General features: G+C 41.4%; 1 protein-coding gene across 7 annotated transcripts in view; it reads right to left on the reverse strand.

The window, feature by feature from the left end:
• Positions 1-27913, reverse strand: part of gria1a (glutamate receptor, ionotropic, AMPA 1a) — a 94692-nt gene that overhangs the window by 5070 nt on the left and 61709 nt on the right. For 4 of the 7 annotated variants that reach the window (XM_061725817.1, XM_061725815.1, XM_061725821.1 and 1 more), the window contains exons 12-14: positions 14579-14777; positions 13325-13572; positions 8808-8922 (exon numbers count right to left, since the gene is read on the reverse strand). In XM_061725817.1, the coding sequence (XP_061581801.1) occupies positions 8808-8922; positions 13325-13572; positions 14579-14777 (562 nt within the window). Of the gene's footprint in view, positions 1-8022; positions 8138-8807; positions 8923-13324; positions 13573-14578; positions 14778-27913 lie in introns of all 7 variants that reach the window. The other 3 variants (XM_061725818.1, XM_061725816.1, XM_061725820.1) reach the window with 1 other exon arrangement.

Here is a 27913-nt window from a genome sequence, read left to right on the forward strand (position 1 = left end):
ACCCACTAATTAGTCACGCACAAAGTACAAATAATCCAAGTACAAGAGGACGAGGAACACACAAATACACAAACCAAACTTTAACATTAAAATATGTTCTTGGGGCCTGCGTCACAGAGGAAGGGAATGCTGGTCTGGATGTGAGCTGGATAAGTTCAGACTCCAGCTCTTCCGTCTCCTGATGTCTCAAAATATCTACAGCTGGACTTGACTAACGGCGCAGATGAAACATGAGAATTTTTGGCTAGTAGCTGGAAATGCGTCAGAAAACCTTTAGTTAGTGTGCCAAGACATGGTGACGCCACGTTTGTGGGTCTGCAGAGTAAAGCCTATAGAGGTGGGAAGCGTAACAGGGCAACCTCCTCCCTGGTCCTTTCAGGCATCGTGTCTCTCCGTTACATTGACCTAGAAAACTAGCACTCCGCACTAGTAATGCACCACTTTCAATTTCTGTCAACTGCCAAGATAACATAAGAAGTAGGAGGACAAACTATAATGACACGATCATCATAGCGGGAGCTGAGCTGACCGTTGTTTCTGTTTGCATAAACGCAGTGCAGATGATATATGAAATTACATAACAAGAAAAGAAGACCCAAAACTCCAAGCGGATATCGAGAGGGCAAAATTTAAAGCATCACCTATCAACACTGACTCAACAACACTCCCCACCCAGCAGTATTTCCTGGCAGTGCTGAAGCACCAACTGCAAAGCGGGAACTAACAGACGTAGATTTTCTGGTACACCAGTGAAATTACCCTCAAGCCCAGCTAAAGGAAACCAATAGGCCACATCCCCTTTGAATTGGTTCATTCCAGTTACACCCTTCATTCCTACTGAAAGAGAAGCAAAACAGAGCCCACCTCGGCCTTGCCAACTGATGCAGAAACCTGTCAGGCTGACCTGAAGTCCCACCCCCATCCCAGCATCCACCTGTACGCTCCAGCTCTACGATCAGGGCAAAGCTGTTTGTCTCTCCTTCTATCTCAGAGCAGGAGGTGTCTCTGTAGCAGATGCCTAGATGACAATATACGTGTTAGTTATAATGACCGCAGTGCCATTAAGGACGCACTCACACTGAACAAAAAGTAACGTGCACAAGCATGATTGACTCTTTATGTCCGGTTTGTTTGAGATCTCTGCTCTGTAATACCTGCTTTCTTGCACAGTTGGAAGGGGTGTGCTTGGGCATGATACGGCTTCACGTGCATGTGGGGGGGGCAGCACAACGTATGCATGATATGAAAATGCAACAGTTCCTCCTGACAAGCATTTAACGATATGCCAGTGTAATCTGGCTGTGTTTGACCAGAAAAACAAACAAAAACTCCATAGTCAGTAGCATTGCCGTCATATTTTCTGTGCTGTTCTCCATTGTGCTGATTCTCTGAGACACATTTGCTGCAAGTGAATGAACGGGTGCTTAAAATAACGATGATGATGATGTAGATGTAAGTACAAATGGCAATCGTGGTGGGAATTGGGGTGTGTGTGGGTCAATCGTGCCTGTACACGGTACAGCTTGACTAGTGCGGGTGCGCCTCAGGATACAATAGATCCAGCATGATGGCATATATTCTCAGTCATCTTGATCATAACAATCCCTAAAAGCTTGTTACCAGACTTTTTTCTTGTGATTTTTTGTTCTTTTGTGTTGAGTTCTTGATACAAAGAAGAGAAATCCAGTTGCCCTCTCTACAAACTACAACGATGGATCAAGGCTGGTGAGCAGAGACTCAGGTCAACGGGTCCAGTAATGGTACCCAACATGATTGATACCCAACATAATCAATATTTACCATTTAGAGTCCTGGCTCCCATACAGTTTTCTTTTTCTTTGGTACATTTTACTATATGAACCATTAAAAACTGCCATCAATTGATCATACAGCTAATGCTCCTACAAAACAGCCAATGCAGCAGGATCCCGTGACATATACAGTAAGGGAATCGTTCCATCTCAGGAGCAACAGAGAGTAGAAGCCAACCTGATGACACCACAGCAATAAATATAACATATTCTATGTGAGCGGATTTTAACTTCAAACATAGAACATATGTGGGGCCATGAACTGGCTGGCAGTGATTTATTCAAGTATTTCTTTCTCTATTTTAATAATTCACACTTGTCAACCACTCTTCCTGACATAAACAGAGGGGATAAATAAAATGTTTCCTTTTGTTCTTTACTTTGGATGTATCTCTCCTCAATAAAAGAAGAAAAGCAGATTTAACAACCACAACTACCCCAGTGTACTAACACACAAGCCGTATAAGACTGACTAACTTTTTATATTACACTTGAGTTCTTTCTGTGTATCTTTATCTTCACTTGATATAACTTTGCGCTGATGCAAAACCCAATTCATTTGCGGGGGTCACCAGTTCTATTTGTTTCTTATTAAACTGTAATTGGCTTTTTTAAAGCTGTAATTGGATGTGCTCATGCTCATCGCCGTGGTTAAGGCATTAGCACCAGAGTTACAGTGGATAAATACAACTAGATCCTACCTCAAGGAAAGACTGATTGCCTCACTTTGTGAGGCAGGCCCCAGTAACTCAAAATATACACTGATTTTGATCTATTTTGTCTCGTTTTTACACATTATTAAACATTTTCTCAATGCCTGTGCATGAAAGTCGTAGCAAGTCTGCTGGATCATAACTTAGCACTTTCTTAGGAATGCGGTACAGTAAAAGTGCCATAACACATGCATTCATGCAGCAACAAAACCTTCTAAGTCTTAGCTTCATATTCTAGCTTACTTATCTCCATCACAGTGGCAACTACATACATGTATACCTATTAATAGTCTGCAGAGTAATGGAGTCCTTAAGATGAATAACTAGTCAACCTAAAATATCTAATGAACATTGGCTCTTTTTTGCACTCAAATATATTAGTTCTACTTGGAGAGCTAGCGATGGATTACACTTTACAATGCTTTTACTTGTATTTGAGGTTAGAGTCTTGTGTGCTATTAGTAAAGCTGTTTCATATATTATTCAGCCTATGAGTTGCACATTTTCCCAGATGGAAACAGCAGATTTGAATTAAAATGGAAAACAGCAATTATATACGCAAAGTTTGCATTTGGTCCAAATATCCCTTTGATATGTTTTATATTTTTTTGTAAATGAGATTTGTATTGCAGTTGAAGGCTGTGTAACTACATTTTTTAAGCGGGTCTGGAAGTCTGCAGGGTCTTGACGAATATTTTATATGAATATGTTCTCTTTTCATAAAAAAACCCCAACTATTTAAAAAAAAAGCAATTATTTTTAATAAGACGAAAACTAAGTCTTTATTAAAAATATACTTTATTTAAAAATTCCTTCTGAAAACTAAAGGACAACAAGAGAGACAGTACCCCTCTCATCCATGGAGATAAATGTGATGTTGTGGGAAGCCGCCTGAGTTTATGATTCAAATAAAGTTACAATTATTAGCCCCCTTTATTAAATCAAGCAAAACCATTAACCCTTTTTTGGGAATAATTATAAAAAATCATGTTATTAGTTTAACTGGTTTCAAAAGACCAAACATAATAAGAATAGAGGAATGACACAAAATAATGCATTTTGCTGATGTGTTCAACTGAAACAAGAAAAAATGAAATATTCTAATATTCCAAAACAGTTAATAATCAATACTTTGGCGTTTGTGACTAAGAACTAACTAAACTTCAAGACTCATCATGGCCATATATCGTATCCGCTTCAGATAAACCCTCATCATCTTCCATCTGAGTTTCCAGAATATTATTGTCATTAATATAACTAATTACTATTTACTTTTTGGCATGGTAACATCCCTTATTAACAACAATTTAAGAGGATTCTCATTTAATCAAGACCTACAAGTGCTACAAGTCCTTTAAGTGAAGTCAAACATCAATCGACTGCTCAGGTAACGTTAGCAGGCAACATTTTGACCATTTATCAATATATATATATATCAAAATATACTTAAAGATTTATATTACATTCAAAACCGAATAGGGCTTTAACAGAGAGGGCTGCTTCCCTTTGTTAAGTTTAATAAATAACGCAATCATTGCAGTGTTTTGGGAAAATGTCCCGTAATTCCTCTGAGGCTAATCATTTCCACCTTAACTGTGGGAGTAAACATCTCATTTCCATTCTGCTTGTCAGCACTGCTAAATCTCAGAAATGGATTCCAGGCTGTTTTATGAATCTGGCTATGTTTAACGGGGGGAATTTAAAGGTGTTGCAGGGAGCGTTTGATTCCCTTTGAACAGAGTTGGTTGACGATCCGTAAACTAGCTAGCTGCTCGTTGAATATACATAGTCACGCACGACTAAAAAGGTATTCTGAAAAAATGTAACTAGAAAGATGACATGTGCTGGAGGTGAGTTGAGGGCGGTGATGAGTATTTTCTTAGCAGAGTAATCAAAATGCATGTGTCTTGTCAGCCTCACTTTTTAAGCGAGAGAAAGTAAAGAGGTAGTGTTTAATATATTTGAGAATGTTGCAACTACAAGCTGCACACAACCAGCAATGTGTTCAGTAAAGCTGTGCATGGACACTGATATTGTCTCTGATAGTCTCTGATATTGGATCTCTTGTAATACTGAGTTTACAAAGATGTTTTGAAGAAAAAAAAGGCCAAAAACTATGACTCATGGTGACGAGTCAATGCTGAGTTTTGTGGAGTAGGATTAAAACATAATTGAAACAAAAATCAGTTTTTCCTCACGTGGTTGTAAATTGATGCTAATACAACTTCATATAAACATCACCGGATTTATTACACAATGTCATTGTTTTTTTTCTTTAAGTGTAAAAAACTAAGTACACCTTTACTTCATAAGAACTTAGCAGGTAAGTTGCAGGTATGTGGTGCCAATCCACTGCCCTTGATCAAGAGTCCATCAGCAAGTGGAACCACTGCTATAAGACCAGATGTTTTGGCAGTTTGGTGGTTTTGAGAAGTTAACCATGTATTTTAAGACAGTACCATAGAGGAAAGACATAAGAAATGATCTTAGAAAAGCATATGTTCATGGCCATAAATCTTGGGAAAGGTTTTGAGGGAATCGCGAAACATTTGGAGTCCATCACCCAACACTGAGGAAGATTGTTCTCAGGATTACTCTGAAGTACATCCCGAGGTCAGACTTTCCAATGATGCAAGAAATTGCAAAAAAAGAAAGGAAAAAAAAATGCACATCAGACTCAACAAGTCTCTGTCTGCAAGTTAAATGTTTGGGGTCATGACAGCTCAATTTAGAAGCAGACAGAACAATTATGGCTCGTTCAGAGGGTTAATCATGCTCCGCTCCATAAAGGACGTGACAGCTGAGACTCGCATCGTTGCATCTAAACAAACCCCAGCACTCTGGGAACAACGCTGTTTGGAGAGACGAGCTCAAGATGGAGATGTTTAGTCATCGATTTGGTGAGAAATCAACAGCATATCAGCACCAACTGTCATGTGCAGGGGTGGAGGGGAGATTATTTGGGCTTGCTGACAGCACTACAGTACTTCTCTGTATATCGGAGTTTTAAGGAATCTAATGTGAGGCCATTTGCCCCAGCCCTCAAACTTGACTGCAATTGGATCCGAGAAAAGGACAACAATCCTCAACATACCAGCAAATACACAACAAAATAGCTTGAAATGAAAATAATTGAGGTCTTATTTTCAAAGTGGAAGCTTAAAGGGATTGAAGTGCTGAGGTGGGACCTGAAGACAAATGTCCACACACCTCAGTGAACTGAAGCAATGCTGTCAAGATTTATGGACCAAAAATCCTCCACAATGCCGTGAAACACTGACATCATACAGAAAAAGATTGCATTTGTCTGCTAAAGTTGGTTCCAAGTATTTAATCTTAGGGTGTACTTAGTTTTTCTTCATCATCTAATGTTGAACTAGTATGTTTCTTTATGATTTGAGATGTGAAACCGTACATGTGTAAGAGGTTGTACTCTGTTTTTCATATCACTAAAGCTCAAGTAATTGTTATGTGTGCATGATTTTACTGAAACGTCTGTCATCCTCTGATTTACAGTTTGTAACTCAGCTGCCACCTGACTGTGATGTTTAGCGTTTATTTGTGTAGCAGGAAACAGAAAGTGAATAAAAAGTGGTCTCTTGTGATGCTTGTTTAATGCCAGGAGCGAGTTCGTGTATTCAGAGCTGCCCGTTAGTGATCCGATCATCAAGGATCCATGATCATTTCAGCTCTCAACAGACTCTATAACAACAAAAGTTTCCCTCTGAGGTTTTTCTTTTTAAAGGCTACAATGCAAATATCCCAGAAAATCTGTCTCTCTTTTGTTCTACTGTTTCTTATTCTCTTTTCAAAAGCAACAGCTGTTCTTTTTTTTAATAAACAGTCGTCTGAATTATTCCTATTTCATCTACAGTACAAACACAAACTAACCATAGCATTTTATCTGCGTGTTTAGAGTGTTGGACATTCATGTACATGTAAGTAATCCACAATGGAAACCTGTTTACACATAGGTAACAATAAATCTCAGAAAACACAGGCTCACCAACGGAAAAAAAGACACCGGAGTACCACCAGGGTGTTGGCCCAGATATAAGACAGCATTCTGAGCACTATATTTCAAAATGTAGGAGTCCGTTCACATTGGAGGACTAAAGCTTTTTAGTATTTAATGAACATCAAATCTTTGTGACTCAAGTCTGTCCAACAGCTGAAGCTCGCTCACAATGGGGTCGTGTAACAGGACAAAACCAACAACGCTGAACGGCTGAACGATGTTTTGGAAGTGGCTAGTCAAAATCTAGACGTTAAACTGTTTGAAATGCTGTGATGTGACCTTACAAAGATGTGCATGAATGAATGGCCAACAACCTCGGTGAGGTTTCTGGGTATAATGAAGTAGAGCAATGTTGTACATGTGAGAGAATGATCCAAGTCATACAGGAAATAAATACTGTCCTTCAAATTATTGCTGCTAAAGATGTCTCTATTTGCTACAAGATCATGGGGGTACTTAGTACTGGAGTGAGCAGTACTGGGAGTACTGCCCACGTTATTAACTCCTGAAGAAAACTGTAACTTATCAATACAGGTTTGTTTTCTATGCCATAAATGTCATATCCAGTTTGTTACTACACTTCTGCCTTTACAAACCTGTTTTTTGTATATATACTGTATATATGTATATAAAGGTCATCGTACGTTGGTATACATCATTGTAAACAAATATAAATGCTTACGTTTCCAGACTTCTTTACTACTGTTTTTGCCCTGTAGAATTAAAATTAACATCTGGCTGCCACTGAGTACATTTGCAGATACTCATTTTAACACATGTCTTTTGTTGCTGTTATTTCTGTTTAAGGCTACACCTGAAAAAGAATATATTCTCACTAAAGTGATATCTTCTTTTAGTGCTAGCCCAGGGAGACAGTGTTAAAAATGAATACAAGATTTAAAAACTCCCAGTGGCATGCCGTAAGTGTCTCTCCTGTTAAGAGCATAAAAAGTGTTTATAATTTTATTCCAGCTGTGTGAACAGTAACGGCTGTTTTGATGGATCGTTGCACTCTAAAACTGTCCTCCTGATTTGCACCGAGGCCACAAAGAGATTTAATCAAATTCCATGTTTTTTTTGTCTTTGAAGAGGAATGGTGCATCAATTTCCTGTAATTTTCCCGAATCTTTTCAGGCTGGATTGTTAATTTTACTGAAGCTATAAGAATAACTGGGTTAAAAAGACATTTATATTATTAAGGGATTCATAATAGCTCAATTCAAAGCTGAATAATGTTCCCACTTTGTTGTATCGGGTGTCTTTTTTATAATTATCAAACTACTTTAGCAGTTAAAAGAGATTGTAAGTGTTGTCTTATATTGGGGCCAACGCGGTGGTACCGCCAGGGCCACATGGGGGTTCTGGTCTGTGGTAGAGGCCGGGGACTGGGGACTGGGCTCGGGGCGGAGTAGGATCAGGGATCAGGGTTATTCTGGGGAGGGTAGGGCTGTGAGGTGACAGGTTTGGGTTGAAGACTAACCTTTCTCGCGGAGTCCTTGCTGCCACACTCCCCTTTATCGTACCACCATTTGTTTTTCAGTTTGTCTAAGACGGCTTGCTCATTGAGTTTCAACACCGCTAGGTTTACTGGGATTCTTCCAAGCATAAGGAAATAACATAAATAACATATTATACCATGTTATATTATGTTATTAATTCAGAAACACAGAGCAACAAATGCATCCACACAGTAATGCTTGGGCTTGGTTGCTTATAGGAAAAGAAAAAACAAATCACACACGCACATACACACAAATATGCAGTATAAACATCATTAGAAACATCAGAGACAAAGTGATATGCATTAATACTCCATCTAGCTTCGTTGACTGGCTACCTAAGGCAGTAGATGTGTATTACTATATCACTTTGGGTAACTGGCACACCGCACACCCTCACTTAGGCAACGTGGACGTCTCAAGTGACTCTTTCTGAGATATAATCGCCATATTTTAAGACAATGCCTCACAAAGAACAATATTAATCCACATAATTAATCTATGCAATATTTAAAAACATAACTAAGCCCGGGAGGGCGCTGATAAAATTTAAATCCCTGCTCATTTTATTGGAGCAGGAAAAGTGATTGAAACGTCCCTCTCTCTCTGGACTTTAAATTCCGTCCCTGCTGACCGAGTGGTTAGCCTCTCGGGCAAGTTTCAACTGCCACCGAGAGAGTAAGTGTTGCTGGAGTGGTAGTGGGCCGTGGACCTGCCAGTTACCCTCCCCACGCGTTACCGCAGGGGTTATCAAACCGGCTCTGACCTTGGAGTCCCCGCCCCCGCTGCCGCACTCTCCCTTGTCGTACCACCACTTGTTTTTCAATTTGTCCAAGAGGCCCTGCTCGTTCAGTTTTAACACTGCCAGGTTTACTGGGTTTCTTGAAAATAATATGAAACGATAGCCGTTAGGAGAAAGTCTATGGGACAGATATAAAGACTGGTCGTATGGTGGTGATTATGACAACATTTACCCTCCTGCATGTAGCTACTGATATGGAGCAGGAGCACTGGCTTTTGATGTGCATGTTAGTTGTACACGTGCAATGGGCTGAAAATGCTCGAATGCCCATACAGAAGTAGAAACAGGTTTTACCAAGCAGGGCCCTCAGAGAGAGGCAGAGCACACACTATAAATGAGACACCTTGGATGTGGACGTCTCTCTACAGATGGTCATTTCCTTCCAGATAAACCAGCATACACAAATCAGTGGTAACTAGCTTATCAATATTGAACTATAACAATGTGCTGGTGAATAGAGGCCAGTGTTGATTAATTTATAACTATCAGCAGAGACACATGCAGCCAGAGACGTTGATTGTTGTAGCTGCCAGATTGTCTTCCAAGTGTGTTTCTTGGACAGGCTGAAAGGAAATTAAGTGGCCAACCACAGATGACTCATCCAAAGCATCTTCCCATGGGTTGTCCTCTCTCTGTGGTAAGAGTGTGTGTGTGTGTGTGTGAGTGTGTGTGTGTGTCTCCTATAGCTGACTGGCTGTGGACAAAGACTCTCCATATTCACGAAGCAGAGAAAGGCAGAATCTGCAATCAGAATTTGCATGAAAGTAGTGAAAATTGTTGCCTTTCATCTCAAATCAGTGCTTGTTCTTTTTCTTTCAGGGGCGGCTGGGGCTTACAAAGTAGAGCAATTGCGTGAGGCCACTTTAACACTGTATGACTTTAGGCACCGGCAGGTTTCTGGGCTGGGTTCAGACTACATGACTTGCTTTCTTGTAACTTGTAGTGTTGAAGTCGTTATGGTGTTCACACTCAGTGACTTCACGGGCAACTGGGTCACACACGACATGATTCCAACAAAAGGACACGCGTGGAAAACACAATACTATTTGTAAATGCTCCAAGAAAGGAATCAGCGCCACAAACTGTGCGATGATTTGTTCAGAATGAACAAAAAGTAAAGCTTAAAGGGGACCTATTATGGCATGTAATCCCTATTTTAAACAGGCCTCGAGTGTCTTAAAAACAAGCTTTTGATTGTTTTTGCTAAATAAATTAGAAATTCCGTCTCTAAGCCATGTCTTTATCTTCCCAGTTTTAACCTCCTTCTCTATGCTGGATTCTGAGTGGGTGGGGCTATGATAATGAGGCACTGTGCTGATTGGCTGCCTTACGCGATGACGCGAATGACGCGATACACCGCTCCGAAAAAATGGCGGAAGCTCCGGCCGGCGGAGTTAGTTGTGGGCCTGGTTTCACGCATCGCTCCTGTCGTGACGTCATGACAGGAGCAGAATCTGAACGGCTCGTAGAAGCCACATCACACTGGAAGGATCATCCGGGCGGCTGTACAGACACTGCAGAATTTGGTTGCTTTCCTCCTTCTCTGAGTTGGCAGGCTGAGGAGAGACCACTTTATGTATGTTAAAGCAAGAAAAAACATGTTTTTCATACTAGGTCCCCTTTAAATAACGTAAATGAAGGAACAATAGGAAATCTTTCATTACGAAGAAGTTGCTGCCTCCTGGTACTCTGGTATAAAGCGTTGTCCATCCATCCATCCATTATCTATACCCGCTTTATCCTCTGCAGGGTCACGGGGGTCTGCTGGAGCCTATCCCAGCTATTTTCAGGTGAGAGGCAGGGGTTACACCCTGGACAGGTCACCAGTCCATCACAGGGCCACATATAAACACACAAACCATGCACACTCACACCTATGGGAATTTAGAATCACCAATGAACCTAGTATGGATGTTTTTGGACTGTGGGAGGAAACCGGAGTACCCGGAGCGTTGTGTCTTGTTAAATGTAGCATCTCCCTCTCCCTACTCAAGTTTGTCTGTAGGTTTCCTCTCCTCTCAGTGACCCTTGCCTTTCTTTCTCATTGGCTGTAGCTTGAGGGTGGAGTCACCGGATGACTCAAGATATTTGAGACAGACACCCATCGGCAGCAACGCTGCAGTGCATCATCAGACGTCTTTGAGGCATTGAGAGCTCACAGGTGACCACCAACTGCTCACCCATTTGCCTCCAGCCAGTCGATGAGCTCAGTGTCTACAAAGTTTAAAACCATGTAGTGCTGAAGTGGACTGAACTCTGTTTTACCCCCAAGGAACGCACAACCTTGCAGGCTAGATGCTGAAGCTTTTCTTCAGGCAAAACGTTGAGCTCCAAGTCGTCCCTGATGCTTTCCTAGGGGGTAAAATAGAGTTCAATGTGGGTCTCATTTTTGTGTGCATGATTAATAAAAAGCACTGTATAGACTGAAAAGGTACCGTATACAGATCAAGGACATACTGTATGTATTGGTGTGTTAAATGCTGCATGTATGTTTAATGTAAATGTGTGTAATAAAAGCACTGGGAGTAGTCAACCAGTTTCAAAGTGTCGTCTAAGTGTGTCCCATTGACCATTCAGAGAGTTTAGTTTGCTTTAGTGGTACTCTGCCTTTCTCAGCAGCAGACACAAGAGTCTTTATCCCCAACCTTGAGGGCACACCACAGCTGCAGGAACACAGTTTTCCTGGGGGGCTGGTAAAACCTCTGAATTCTTTCTCAGCCCAGCAGACTTAGACAAAAAGAAAGAAGTCAAAATGTGTTGAGGTGGATGGTCTGCAGGCCAGCAGATGCCAGGACGGCTGCAGCACATCAGTGGGATGAAGCTGATCGTCATGGGGGTGAGTGGATGTTTATACATGTCAGAAATGATGCAGGTGGGACAGGATTTATACAAAACATTTGACTGATTGATCAGAAAGTGCTTTCTTGAAGAATTCCTGTAAAACAAAGACCAAAAAGGAACTCTGTGCTTGCAAAGCGTTATTTTCAATCACCCCTGCAGTGCAGCAGAAAATATCAGTCAGGAACTGACAAATCTAAAACCAAATTGCAGTTTATGAATGATTCAAGTAAGTTCCTTGATATGAAGGAACATTTTTCATTTCCATTTAAAAAAAAAGAAAAAAGGCTTTGTGTCCGATCTGAAACTGGTGTCAACAGATACAGACATTTTCTGTGAAAATAGACTCATTAATACACTGCAGGTGTGATTAAACACACCTATTCACATTCATTGAGGGGGATGTTCAATCAATGTCTGATTATAGGTCAGCAGGAGAAAAACTCGATCAATTGGTGGTGCCATACTTTAATGGCACTCATCCCGTCATGAGTGTTTGTTAGTGTTTAATGAGACAGAGTGAAGAAAATCTGGGAATGACCACGATAACAGGCTGTGAATGACATAAATCACTTATTTGCAACACAAAGAGAGGGAGATGATGTGGGACATCCTCGGCCGCTCAGTGCTCAATGGGTCCGGACCAGCGGCTCAAATATTTGAGGCTCAAAATCAAATCCTGTAGCTTTTCATGCATCTATGAAAAGCTACAGAAATATTTCTACATGGTGTTGTTGACCACTGGCCAACCGAAGTGGAACCCCGAATGAATCCTCAGTGAAACTGAATAAAATCGTCCTGTACGGATCCTTTTATTAAAAAGAATGAGGCCCATTAGAGACGGATTAAAAGCTTCAGATGCCACAAGCATCTGCACCCTCTCTGCAGTTGCGGGGTAAATATAAATGGGAAACTTGGTTAAGGTGTTGATGTAATGGGAAATGACAGCTGCTGCTCATCAGTGGCAAAAATGAATCCAGAATGAATTATCATTCATTACATCATTTATCACATTGAATGTGAAAATTCAACTCCACTGACTTCAAATTCAAGGTGTGAGCTCTGGCGTAAGTGGGAAAGCAGCCATGTGGGATGGTGATTTCAGCGCTCTGTTGCACATTTGCGCTGGACACCTGCGTCTTTGTGTTTGAGGGGACGTCGTGTCAACAGCAGATATTTAGATAGAGAAGTGTCTTAAACTCGAGCGGGCATCTCATCAGCCTGCTTTACACTTCAGCAAGAGCTCACGAGTCTGGCTGAATAGACTAACTGCGTACATATGCATGCATAAGCAGAGATGGTCTGCATTGGTGCAAATGGCAAACTGTCAATGTGTGTGTACTAGTTGTGAGCAAAACAATGATAAGCATGGAAATGACACTGACTTTGTGACTAATGACATTAATTAGAATACATTAGGAATGAAGAACTGCAGACTACTCTAGATAAAGCATGCAATTATGATTAAAAATGATGAATGAATAAATAAAAATGCATGAATTCACACACAACTCCTCTAAACTGGAGTTCAGACATGAGCACGTGGCTAAATGAACAGGTGAGAGATGGCGCCCATGCACAGACACTCTGGTAAAAGCACTCGAGGGCTTCTATCCAGCCGTGCTGCAGTGGCAGGAGTTTACCTGAGAGGGGAGCCCTTGGGTGTCGCAATTCCATAACCTTTTGAGTCCAAGTTCCCCCCCACCTTCATAGTGTCGCAGGGCTTCCGCTGCTCGATGTACTCGTTCATGGTGGACTCCAGCAGGTACGCGTACTTGCCCTTGGACTTCCTGACCCTCATCACGCCCTCGTCGGTGGTTTTAACGAACACGGACGGGTCTGCTGACTTCATGTAGGACCACATCTTCTCAAACACAGCGATCTTCGACCTCTGATGGACACCATTGTTAGAGAGGAAAAACAAAACGGGACACAGTGTCAACTTATTCCTGAAATTGTATGCCAAAGAAGCATAAAGGAGTTTCTATATTTTACAATATCATTTTATGTCAGGACTGGTGTGGTGAGGACCCAGATGCAGGAGAGCGAAAGGCAGGAGTTCAACAAAAAAGGGTTTATTTACAAAAAAAACAAAAAACAAAAGTGCTGCTTGGCAGGATCAAAAAAACTTAAGCAAAAACTTGGCAGGACACATGGAGGGAAGCACAGTACGGAACCACAAGGAGCAAGGGAAAGACAAGACCAGATATACACAACGGGGTAACGAGACACAGGTGTGAACAATCAGGGCAGATGGAAGACAGGTGGGGCAAAACACAAACACAAACTGGGGGAAATGTCAACCACTGACAGTTTAGCTTTTTTTTTACTTAAATCAAGTGTCATTGAGCTCTTGTGGTCTCTTATCCCTCCTATTGGCCACAGAAGTAGCTTTGGACTCCCATCCTGGTTGTGCTTTACGGCAACTATGTGCTGCTCCAAGGTCACAATATATCAATAATGATGCAACTAGCTCAGCAAGTTATGACATAAATAATCTGTGAGACGACTAAGATATTCAAAAAAATCATGAAAGAAGATAAAGAGACGAAGAGCGTGCCAGAGATGGAACAAAAGGAACTCTTAGATGCTATCATAAAAGTGACTTAAACGCCACGCTTACAGGGGGACCCTCTGAATTTAAGATCTCCAAAGTTTCTTTGTGCAGCCTGAAAGTAACACCTTAAAAATGCCACGTCTGATTTAACTTCTGCACCATACGAGCAGCTCTGCAAGCGAGTGATCCAGCGATACTGCTTTTAATGTTATCTTAGTGCCATTGACGTCACTGTTTGCGGTATATCCGGTGCAGCAGGGAGGTATTTCTCCTTGTCGGGGAGGAGACATTTCCCCCAGAGATGATCATTCCAGTAAACATATGGATTTTGTTTGCTCACCCTGAAGAACTCCTTGGTGGAGCCGGCATCCAGCGTCCCGTAGGCAATCTCCGTCTGCTTGGCCAGATCCTCCGCACTCTCTATAGGAGACACCATCCTCTCCACCGTCAGGAACGCAGCCAAGTTGGCCGTATAAGAGGAGATGATGATGAGGGTGAAGAACCACCAAACCCCGCCAACAATTCGGCCTGAAAGGGACCTGGAGACAGAAGAAATCGTAGGTCGGTCAAAATTAGACGCGACATGAAAACGTCCGAATGATTCGCACAGATCTGGACCAACAAACAAAATGAGCCGTTTGTTTATCAGTATCCCTTCACGGGCTAATTTAAAAAACAATCGATCAATAAGAGCAATCTAAAAAAGCGTGTGTTTCACAGCATCTAAATGACCTACATTGCATCACACTCTTTCTGCACTCACACACTCCTCATTCCAGCAGGCTTGGAGAGCTTAGCCCAATCTGCTGAGGAGAGATAACCGGCTCCACAAAGGCTCACTCAGCTTCCTTCCTGCCAAATTAATCTCACTTTAAGAAAGTTGCCAATATGTTTCATACAGCCACGCAGAATTAATTGTTGGGATTAACAAGCAGAGGAGAACACTTAACCGCTGCTCTAATTGCGCTTTCAAAATAAATAAATAAAATCAATAATGATGAGCACCATCCCCTGACTCAGATCGCAGCCTCTCCTCTCTGCGCGTCTCTTCACCTCGCAGGGAGGCTGGTGGGTTTTTACTGCAACAGGAGTCATCATGTTGAGTTACATATCGGGGGGCTCATGCAGCATAAATGACACAAATCTGAAACAAAGGGGCCTTTCATGGTTCACCTTTGTGCCATCACGCCAAATGGAGTGTGAACACGCAGGCGAGATGAAGTGAAGAGAGGGTGGAGGGGAGAAAAAAAGCTAAAACATAATCATTTAAGATGCTTTTCAAATGAAGGGGTGGATGATGAAAGAGCGGCGGCAGCACGAAGGGAGAGCAAACGCAGAGTGGATGCAGAGCCTTTGAAAGTCAGAAAGCAGCGCTGTGTGTACGTGTGTGTGTGTGTGTGTGTGTGTGTGTGTGTGTACACATCTGTATGTGTCTGAGCTTTTCACTTCAGTTACCACTGATCAAAGCTTTAACTGTACACCAAAAAGGGCTGCACGCATTTCCAAAACCATCATGTATCAAACTGTTGATTGTCTCCAACCGAACTCATCATTTCAGTTTCAAACAGTCACGGAAGCAGAGACCGCTATGATTGAGGTTCACAGAGGTAAAAAATCCCTGAAATCATGTATGCAGATATCCAATCAAATCCAGCCATCAGGTGGTTTCATGTGCTGGACAAAGCAGCCAAATGAAATAGCAGACACTTTCCCTCTTGCTGGGACAAGGTTGTAGACAGAGGTCAGGACGTCTGCCGTCGTCAAAACGCATCGTTTTGTTCAAAATCCATCAGTGCAGCAATAAGCTGCCTGTGCTTTAACATAGTGGAGCTTCTGGCGTGCTGTGGAGCCACTTTGCTGCCTCTCAGATGGGAAGTTTGTTAAAGGAATGATCGAATCTGAAGATAAACTAGACGTTTTGAGGAAGAAATAAAAAGATGAATACAGTTGCTTCACAAAGAAACCGCCCGGTTAGTCTTTCCTGATATTTTGCAAAGCTGCAATCTGCACGTCCTGAAAACATAAAAGAGTGTGAACAGAGAGGACGAGTGGCAGGAGCTGCCAGCAGACAGGTGCAGCAAGCTCGTACTACCTGGAGATGCAGAGGCCGACACTGCTGCCAAAAGTTCTGCCACCAAATGAGAAAGGTTGTCAATAAATGTGCCTGGCTCAACATTTCCTGTTTATTTCTAAAGATACAAGTTCTGTTCTTACAAATCTTAAGCCGGAGCAAGTATTTCAATAACATCCAGCTGAAGATTGACTTTGGTTGTTTTAAAAAAATCACTTATGGATATTTTTCTGTAATTGGTTTTTGTAAAGTTGAAATGATCCCGACAGCAGCCGTCGTAATATCTAGACAGTAATCGTGCAGTCCTGTGAAAAGAGGGCCGTGATCCCTCGGGGAAAGCCACTGGGGGGAAAAGAGAGCAAGAGCGTGCCGTGTTTGGCTGACAGAGTTGGACTACGGGGGAGGAGATTGGGCAGATGGGGGAAGACAAACGGCAGAGATGAAAAGTAAACTGGCTAGTGCGGCCAAGAGCAAACAAATTCGTTGGCGTTGATTGCTGGTGGCCCCCAGGGACGGCAGCAAACAGCTGTTTGATTCTTCCCTGTAGCTGCCCTGTTTTTCTCCCCCTCTCCTTCTTTGTCCCTCCTTGTCCTCCCCACTAAAGCACTAAAGCAGAGACATCCAGATATGGATGTTTTTTTTTTTTTTTTTTTTATTTGGTCACGTTGTAAAGTTATTTGTCGATACAAAGTTTTTTTCATGTAGATCAAGGACCAAAAGGTGTAGACAGAAGCCAAAGCTTATTTTGTCTACCATTTTAACATAATATAACCACTACAGTGCAAGATTTGAAAAAAACAAAACTAAATAAATAAATAAATATATATATTCATACATATATATATATATATATATATATATATATATATATATATATATATATATATATATATATATATATATATATATATATATACATATATATACATACACATACATATATACATAAATATATACATATATATACACATACACATACATACACATACACATGCATACCCACATACATATGAGATAAAGAAAGAAAAAAAGTAAATAAATTGGAAAAAGAAATAATGTTGCTCAAACTGGCCTATCTCGGCTTAACAGCATCAAGATGTGCTTACATTCATCCACATGTACCAAACCCACCTATATATACATAGCTGTGCATACATACATACATACATATATATGCACTTATTTATTTATACCTGTATACACATACATACATGTGCACTCATCTACACATACATGCATACATAAGCATTCATATACATACTTCCACATACATGCATCCTTCCATAGACATAATACACACATAATTCTGTCCATAATTTAGCAATAAATTTACATAATGTGGCTATGCCAATGATTTATAATTATTTATGATCTTATCTTTATACATATTTTTGAAATATTTTAGTGTATTACACAGTTTCATTTCGGTATCAAGGTTATTCCACAGATTGACTCCTTTTACTGAGATGCATCTCTGTTTCACGGTCGTTCTTGTCTTGTTTTTCATAAACATACATATTCCTCTCAGTTCGTAATGACTGACTCTTCGTTGGAAGAGCTTCTGAACACAGTCAGGGAGCATGTTACATGTTAAATCCACCAGGTCATGAAATTTAGTATGTGAGTTAATGTATAGATTGTTGGTTGATGAATAATAATATGCATTATTTATGATCCTGATAGCCCTTTTCTGTAAAATAAAAAGCGGATTTGTTATTGATTTATATGTGTGTCCCCAGACCTCCACACAGTAGTTAATGTATGGGACTAGGAAACAGCTGTATAACAGGTGTAATGAATTTTGGTTGAGGATGTCCTTTATTTTATACATTATTCCTTTGGATAATTTTGACTTGACATGGTTTACATGTGGCTTCCAGCATAGTTTGTAATCGATAATAACACCTAAGAATTTATTCTCATATACTCTTTCTAATTTGATATTATTAATTTTAATTTGTGGCTGGTCGTTAGGTTTACGGTATCCAAATAATATGAATTTAGTTTTATTTATGTTTAAAGATAATTTATTAATGTCAAACCATTGTTTTAACCTAATTAATTCCTCTTGGACTGTACGCTCAATCACACACACTCACACGTGCATGAATATACAAGTCCCTTCCACTGAAGCTGTTTTCTGTGTGAGTTTGTCTCTTGAAGAGATCAACAGGCTCACTATTTACTGTGTAACTGGGGTGATGTGTGCGTGTTTGTGTGCGTGGGAGTGTGTTGGGTCTCCTGCAGCTCTCTTCCTCACCAGCTGAACGGAGCAACTGGCAAACACAGACCTGTTTGTCTCTGTTTGTTTCTGCTGAAGTGTCTGCCTTTGAGCGTCCTTTCTCCTCCTCATGCATTATTACCGCGCGGCAGCCGACCTTAGAGCCCCCGTACGGCATCAGCCAAGCCGTCTCTTTACAGTTACGGGAACCTTTCAAACAGCTCTGTCATTTCCTAGTCTTGCTAAGACTGTGAGCGATTCATTATTCAGGAAGCCTCTTTTATTGCATTGCCAGGAGGTGAGAGCCCTAACTCTGCGAAATGCTTTATTAACGTTATACAGACCAGGCTGCAGGCTGACTTAGTTCTGCGCACTGATGAAGTAGAAAAAACAAAATGTTACTACATACAGCCGTGAACCCTTAGGACAGGCTTGGATTTCAGTTTTGCAATAATTAATTTGAGTAAGAAAAAGTTTCCAGGGCAAAGACTCATTCATGAAGAGTCTCCTAATGGCCTCTGCTGTCACGCCCTCTGCAGCTCTGAGCTGCACCGTTGTGCCAGTGACATGCCGTCGCTGCAAGGGGCCGCCGGGCAGGCCGGCGGGACGGGAGTCTAAGGTTCAGTCAGCAGGGACGGGAGATGTGAGGAGCCAGATGAAGGTTCCTAACGGTAAGCAAAAAAACAGAACGGAACATCCATCCATTCATATTCTATACCTGCTTTTATCCTTTACAGGACACAGGGGTCTGCTGGAGCCTATCCCAGCTCATTACAGGTGAGAGGCAGGGGTTCACCTGGACAGGTCGGCAGTGCATCGCAGGGCCACATATACAGACACACAACCGTGCACACTCACACCTACGGGAAATTTAGAATCACCAATTAACCTACGATGCATGTTTTTGGACTGTGGGAGGAAGCCGGAGTAACCGGAGGGAACCCACCCAAGCACGGGGAGAACATGCAAACTCCACACAGAAAGACCCCTGTTGGACCAGGAACTCAAACCGGGAACCTTCTCACTGTGAGGCAACAGTGCTAACCACCAAGCCACTGTGCCGCCCAGAACAGAACATTTTAACATGAAATAATATTAATAATACCTTAAAGTGGCCCCATCCTGTTCATTTTCAGCCATCTAATTTCAGTCTCTGGTATCTCTAGAGTACAGTAGCTTTACATCCCTGCATAACTCCCAAATCCCTGAAATCACGTTTGGAGAAACAAGGACTGAAAATCACAAGGAGAGACTTTTCCTTAAAGGGGACCTATTATGAAAACCAGGTTTTTTCTTGCTTTAACATATATAAAGTGGTCTCCCCTCAGCCTGCCAACTCAGAGAAGGAGGAAAGTAACCAAATTCTGCAGTGTCTGTACAGCCACCCGGATGAGCCGTCCAGTGTGATGTGGATCTACGAGCCGTTCAGATTCTGCTCCCATCATTACGTAACGGCCGATGCGTGAAACCACGCCCACAACTCTCTTCGCCGGCCGGAGCTTCCACCATTTTTTGGTAGCGGTGTATCGCGTCATTCACGCAGCCAATCAGCACAGAGCCTCATTATCATAGCCCCGCCCACTCAGAATCCCGCATAGATAATGAGGTTAGAGAATGGGATGATAAAGACATGGATCAGAGGCTGAATTTCTAATTTATTTAGCAAAAACAATCAAAAGCTTGTTTTTAAGACATTCAAGGCCTGTTTAAAATAGGTTTTAGATGCCATAATAGGTCCCCTTTAAAAACCAGCAGATTAGCTTTTGGATGGAATTCTTGCAGATGGGGGGATTCAGGACAAATGAATCATGAACTCACACAGTTCTTGTTTTCGATTGGACACACACCTTTTCAGCATCCCCTGTCGCCTTAACACCTCCAGACCCACCGGTATGCATTTCAATGCCAACAAATGATCAGCAGGCGGTTGGACTGTGAAACTTTAACTCGTGTATTAACCTCCACAGCGAGCACAGGAGGTGTGCACTGTGATCCAGTCTCTTTTTCTTTTGGCAGTTTCCAGGAAGGAAATGTTATTCTGTTCATTTGGGGATACAAAGGTTGCTGTCGCCGAACGCTCCAGTCAGGAGAGCGAGAGGGTTCAATAACTTCCTCCCGACCGTTAGGACCGAGGGGAGGAGACTTTTCGGTGTTTCGTGCCTTATTTCACTGAACTATTAATGGCATTAATTATGTCATCATGTAAAAGTGAGTGCCCTGGAAGGCTGTGAATATGGGATGATCTGGGCTTTAGAGCTTCATCCCGTGCTCCAGGATCTCCACCCACAGATGCCCAGGAATCTGCTGCAGCACTAAACTCTCATTAGAATTCCCCTGGCTTGCCTACTCCTTTCGATATGGTAATTAGCAGGGACTAATGACTTGCAAGTGTAAAAAAATGAGCCAGTAATGGCCACATTACAATGGATTAGGAGTTGCATGGGGTTTAAATGGAAGGAAAACGGTCTTTAATTATGGTGTGATTCCAAGACAAGTCAGAGACGGCGAGGAAGTTTTCTGCTACGCTTTTGTTTGTATTTTCAATTTCTCCCCTTCAATTGTTGAAACAGGTGTATATTCTCAAAGAGAAAATGAGCACAGTAAACCTCATGTGTTTGTTATGGATATACTAAACACGGCATAAAAGAAAGGAGCAAACAGGAAGCCGTGGGCAAAGTTTATCCATAAAAGCAGGAAAACCAACAGAAACCTGAAGAGAGGCTATCGCTAATGCTTAACACCATTAAGTATATATATATATATATACATATACCAGTGTGTATATAAAGTGTGCTAATTGGCCTTAACTGTGCTTTTAACTGCCCGAAACATCCTCAAGTAAGAATGGCATCAGAGGAATGGAAAAAAAAGAAAGAACGAACATCACACCACTTTTTATCAGGACCACATACAGTTAGGTTCAGAAATATTTGGATAATGATGGAGGTTTTATCATTTTAGCTTTAGGCACCACTACAAGGGGTACAAAAATGACTGAGATTTGATCAAACCGTAGACTTTTAGATTTCATTTCAGAAGTTTCAGAAGAAAATGCCATTCACTGTTTCAAATATATGGATGTTTTCAGCAAAGTACCTCAGTTCACAGGGTCTCAATGTTTGTGGACAGAGTGACATCATTGGAAATGCAACTACATGTTTCTAGTTCTTTCCAGCTGGTCACCGTCTAAAGTCTGGGACCCTTGCACGTCTTCAAATTAGGAGTTTCCTCCCTGAAGATGCTTTGCCAGGCCAGCTTTGTCTCCTCGATCGTTATAAGTGGTTGGCACCTTGCTCTAAATCTGTATTTACATTCATGGGTGGATCTGTTCAGTGCAGATTTTGACAGTCACCTTCTTCAGCATATTATCGACTTCTCCTAGTGTTGTGAAAGATCACAGAATCCTTAGGCTGGACCTCTAGACGTACCTCTTGCAAATTTACAATTGCTTTCCAAGTGCTCTTTGCTGCCACCTGTTAGACCTCATTAACTATGCCCAACAGTCTTGGAGAGGCAATCAGAGTACAGTAGTCTGTTTTCATAGAGAGTCTCTAGGTGGGCTTCACGCGATGACAACAAAACAGCAACATAAACTGGATGTAAACAGTGTAGATGGCTGTGTCCGAGGAATAATGGCCATTTGAACTGGCTTTGGTTTGGACACTTAAAAATTCAGACTTTTTCTACCAAAATTGGACAAAAGCAGGCACTCAAATAATTCCTTGGCAAGGTGTAGATGTATTTCTTGTTTTGCCAACAGGCTACAGTAAACCTCCCTTCTCACTCTCTCTCATTCTCTCACTTAGTCCGGTTATGTGCACATCTAAATCAAGCTATTGGCAACAATCTAGCTAAGGATTAAAGTGGAGATTCGGAAAAATCCAAGTACTGTACACTGTACATGCGTGAGAAGACAATGGATTATTGAGTGAGGTGCGTTCGACTCTGCGACGCTAGGTGGTGCCACATACACTTTTGGGTTGGCCTTCTTCCTACTCTGTTGATATTCTGGCTTTCGCTGTGTCATCACTTCCAGAAGGGGGAGTCCCGGGGCAGTCGCTAGCTCGGCTAAGCGTGGGTTGCATATACATGCCAAAATAACTAAGGACCAAGTTATCTGGAACTAAAAGCTCGATCTCAAGAGCTTCAATTCGGCCCGGCTAAGCTTAAAAATTTGATGTCGGTCGGATTAAGGCAACAATTTGACTTTACATTAGTGCATGTACATGTAAACGTGCTGATTGACTCGTTTGAGCCGCCACCTTGTCCGTTGCTCTGATTGGTCGCAGCATTAATCATCTGTGTGCAAAAGCAGTTTGTAAAGCAACCACTGGTGGGGAGGCCCTTTGGATCGTTTTCAGACCCTATGAGTTTCTAGATGTGCGTCAGAGTAATCAGGCTACAGAATCCCTTCAGCAAAGAAAGGATCCCGTGATCATCCACTTTAGTTGTCTCTGGTGGTCTTCCAGGCCTTTGTTATTCAGCTCACCTGCACTTTCATTCTTAAAAATGGTCCAAGCTGCTGATTTGGATGCACCTCAGGTTTTTGCTCTCATAGATATCTACTTTACTAACATTGAGATCTTCTTGGACTTCACATTACTAGTTCCAGTCAAGCAGCGGCAGCAATACCTGACATCAACTCCAAACCTTTTTATCTGCTTCATTTGTCTTAAAAATAATTGGACCGCATCTGAGCAACTCTTTGTTTTTAGTCAATCGTCTAAACAGTTTTGAGCCTCTGTGATGGAGGGAAAGGTCGCAGCTTCACCACGATTCAATAATAGGACAAACACATCTCATAATCTAATTGGGGCATTATTATGAGTTGGGGATCAACAAGGCTGTAATTAATTTTATTGTTTAGTCATACAGTCGAATTTTATTAGCTTATTAGCCTCCCCAGTTTGCTGACATGTATCAGAGGGCTTTTGTAATTTAATTTGATAATTTCCTGTTGCCGTGACTTAGCTTCGTTGTAAATGTTATGAGCTGATAAAAGTTTTATCGCCCCCCCATAATTCTCCTCGGCAAAAAAGTAACTGGCTTTTAATAGTATGCATAACAATAAGGGCACGTCAGGATAATTAACCGGAATGAGGGGTTTATGAACGCTGGAGTCGGCCGTGGTTCTGAGCAGAGATGCAGGGACGGCTGACACGAGACCTTGGAAAATAAATCTTTGAAAACACTGATTCAACATGTGTTCAAAATGCATGTGTCACGTGACTAATACTGTTTCTTTTAGGTTTTACATCTGTTTCGACAACAGGTGGCATGCCTGCAAACCTCTGCATTTGATTGACGGATTTGGGAACAAACCACACAATCATACATCTATCTCAAGGAAGAGCAGCAATTTTTATGAATCTTCATGCACTTCCAAAAGATATATGTGCATGCAAGCCACAGGTGTGACTTTTGAAAGAGTGTTTTCAAAGACTGGGCAAATTATATTCTAAAAAAGGAGAAAATGAAAGAAAGCGTCCTCACTCCTACCCATCATATCACACATTGCTTACAATGGCAGCAGTTTGTTAAAGAATTCCACGTAATTTTCATGTATTCTTATTAGCAACACTTCTACCTGCATTTTGACGCCCAAGCTGATGAAGAGGAACATCTAATTTAGTGCAACATGTGCCCGTGGCCACTAGGTGTCACTATTGAGAGCAGCGTCTGATTGTTTCAAAGACATTTCTGGCATAATTCCTCTAATGCTGACAGAGTTTCAGTGTTTCAGGGTCTCACCAAGCCCAGCACATGAGTAGAGGAATGGACGATGAGGGACCAATAAACTTTTATTTGAGAAAACAAAACCAGATGGTTGAAGAGGGAATCCAAAGCATCCACCACAATCTACACAAGGAGCACAGCCGGTGCAACGAAAAACTGGAGCAGACAGAAAACCAGAACCGTATCTGACAAAGAAAGCGCTGAACAGAGGAAATCTCTGAGCAGAGATACAGAGGGGAGATTATGACAATTAGTGCGTTTCACACAAAAAGCAAAACTAAACAGAAAGAACAACAAAAATTAAAATCATAGAACGAGAGATAAAGAGAGAGAGACAAAAAAAGATAACAAATGAGGCCAATGCTGAATAAACTAAGATCAGGACTTTCCTAGAGCAGTGAAGATAAAACAACCAAAGCTTACTGAACAAAACCAGAATATCTAAACAAAAGAAGCCACAAACTGTGGCTTTTCACTCTGTTCCCGTACAGATCTTTGTGAAACCACATTTTGGTCCAAACTGAACTCTGACCAGACACGCCAGACTGGATCAGTGTGCAACACATGACGCTTTTAGAGCACATCAAGCTACGGCAAAAAAAACATGCCCTTTTTGAAAATGCTCTTGTCTAATGCTTTCAGTGGGCTTGCAACTTCCCACCACTTCAATCTGTCTCTTTCTCTCTCAGCAGTGCTAAATTGGGACTCTGGGGGATGAAAACATGCCCCGGCCAATTTCGCTGCAAAGTTACCGGTTTACTCTTACTCTGGCTTTTGTGTTGCCAGTATCACAACTCGGAGTTCTATTATTTCAGAAGGCTTTCATCTCCAAGGCCAAAGCAACATACAGGCACACACAGGCTTTTAGCATGAAGCAGAAATAAATAAATAAAGCATCCCTCTTCCCCTAAAGGTCAGTATTAGCATACCATTGAGTTGAAAAGATAATGCTATGATAATTTTTCCACCCAGAAGCAAAGCACGACACACTGGTAACCACACTCTGGAAATGTTCTTCATGAAACACTGCAATGGATGTCACTGAGATGCCAAGCCAAGTAGCTGCTTTGCAGCATATGCAACATGTCACGAGTCGTCGCGTGATTGAAAGACCGTCACGCTTAAAGGCAGAGTGCATAACTATTGGTGCAGGAACGTCGGTGCTGCTGCTGATGTGTCTCTAAAAGCTGCGCTTGTGCTGCAAATGCTGAATGATATCATGGATGTTGTCGAAGTCACATGCAACCTGGGATAAGCCAGTGCTGCCAGGCTGCGAGAGCCCTCGCTGCACGCCCACACACAAAGCCTCTTACTCACTCCGGCGAGGAAGCAGGACTCCGAACACAAATTCACCACAGCTGCTCACCAAAAATCAATAATATCAGCGGACTTACAGTGCAGTGCCTTGAATCTGACTGTAAAATAAGACAAAGATTTAACAAGTGCAGTTTCACACGTTAAGAGACATTTGATGCGGAGCTGCATTGCTCTAAAAAAAAAAAAAAAAACGTGTTTCTCTTCATGGTTGCCATGGAAGCACATTCTGCACTCTAAACAGCACAACTGAGCTGAGAGACTTTAGTCATCGCACTCCTCCTCTTCTCTCTTGTTCTGCCTTTCTGTCTATAAGGGCATCTACCCCTATAGCAGGAGGCGACTGCCATTAGGGAAAGAAAACTCTCATTAGGTCTCCGAGGCACAGGAGATACGGGCCCATCTCAGAGTCCGTCACATCTATTCACACAAACCAGCGGTTGCCTTTATGTCGACCCCTGCCAGATTTCCCCCGCGGCTTTGGCTTCGGTGTGTAAAGACGGATATTCATATTCTATTGCATCTGGATGACAGCTAAAAAATCTGAAAACATCCTGTACGTGCAACTGACTTGACAGAGTAGACACCTCTGAGGGGATGGTATCTTTATCTGTGTACAAAGTGTGCTACTCCAGCGAGATCCTCTGAGAGCGCGCACATGTCTCCCTGATTTCTGCTTGTGAGCGTGCATGCATGCAAGATCAAAAGTTGCCTTCGCGCAATCTCCGGATAAATAAAACACAAGTTGTGCCGTTTACTAAACTGAACCGTCTCCATGAATAAATAAATCATGCCTTCCGCACAAATCTGCCCAACATGATCTCAGCAGCTCACTAAACTCCAGTGGCATCCAGTATGGTCTAGTTTCATGTTGCCTGAGACGATATTATCAACAATAACACACTGCGGTACCTAACTGATCCCAGTGCAAGATCAATTCCTTTTATAGATGAGAAGAATTCATGTGGTTCCTTTACAAAACAGCTGCTTTTGTCTGATCGTGCAAAGTACCAGACACTGCCGCAGTCGTCACGTTCAAAGTGGTGCGGCTGAACACACTCAAGAGTTTGCTTTCAACGCTGCATGCTGCGCAAGAAGCAGTTGAAAGGAGCCGAAACATGCAATGAAACAAAGCAAGTAAATTAAAGAGAACGAGAATAGAGGAAGTGTAAAATACATTTTATAATAAGTGAACATTTCCATATTGTTGAGACAGCATTTTTTTTTAAATTCATTTTGAGTGTGTGAATAATCTCAAGTTGAATATATTTGGAAACGTTTGATGGTAAACCCTTTCAACTTTTTCATTTATTTAAATATAAAATAAAACCCTATAAACTTTTATTGTCAGTCAATGCTCATGCAGAAACAAGCAGGACCACTTAAGCGTTTTACATACAGTAGTGGACATCTGATATTAAAAAATAACAAGTACTCATAATCTAACGATGTAACATTTCAGGGTAAAAAGATGAATTTATGGGAAAAAAAGGGTCTTAATGATAAAATAGCTACATTCTGCCTGTGTTCAATTATAAACCAAAACATACAAAATCAGAGTAGTGTATTTTGACTGATATGGGAAACAAATTAAAACATAATAGTAATAATAATTCTGAGTTTTCAAACACTGATTTTGCTGAATCAAATATCGACTGTTGATCTTTTGGTTGATATTTTTTATGCCGGCTGTATTTACGCCAGACACATTTAATGAGATTTGTGTAAAGAAGAAAGATGAGAGCCGAATCTGAAAAATACCAACATTTTCTCATTTATTCTCTGCTACAAGCTCAGATACTAAAAAAACATTAAATAGTCATTTAAAAAAATGCTTCTTGGGTTTTGTATTTCTTTTTTTTTGACATTTCAATTACTTGTAAGGGAAAATGCACAGTTATCGTATGCCAGAGTTTGCAAAAAAAAAAAATTCATTAGACCTTTGGCAGGTCAACATAGCATATAACAACACAATATATATATATATATATATATATATATATATATAGTTGAGGCTACATCTTTGTGCTACACTTCTGAAGTACAGCAAATTCAGCATGATAGTAAGCTGGATGAAGATAATTACTGAGCCGATGAATTCTCCTCTGTTTTGGGACTGTGACGTCACAGCACCCTCCATATCTGAACTGCTTTCTGAATGTTAGATTTCAACCCCTACGTCTCCCTAAAAGAAGTGACAGGGTTGTGTTATGTTGGAGCTTTTCAAAATGGATCATTCAAGCAAATAAAAGAAAAAACTAAACTTTATCTTGAAATGAATGAAACATACAAAGTCAGTGCTATATTATGAGCTGCAAAATGGAAAATAAGCA

The sequence above is a fragment of the Cololabis saira genome, chromosome 7 (assembly GCF_033807715.1).
Source record: "Cololabis saira isolate AMF1-May2022 chromosome 7, fColSai1.1, whole genome shotgun sequence".
Taxonomy (NCBI): domain Eukaryota; kingdom Metazoa; phylum Chordata; class Actinopteri; order Beloniformes; family Belonidae; genus Cololabis; species Cololabis saira.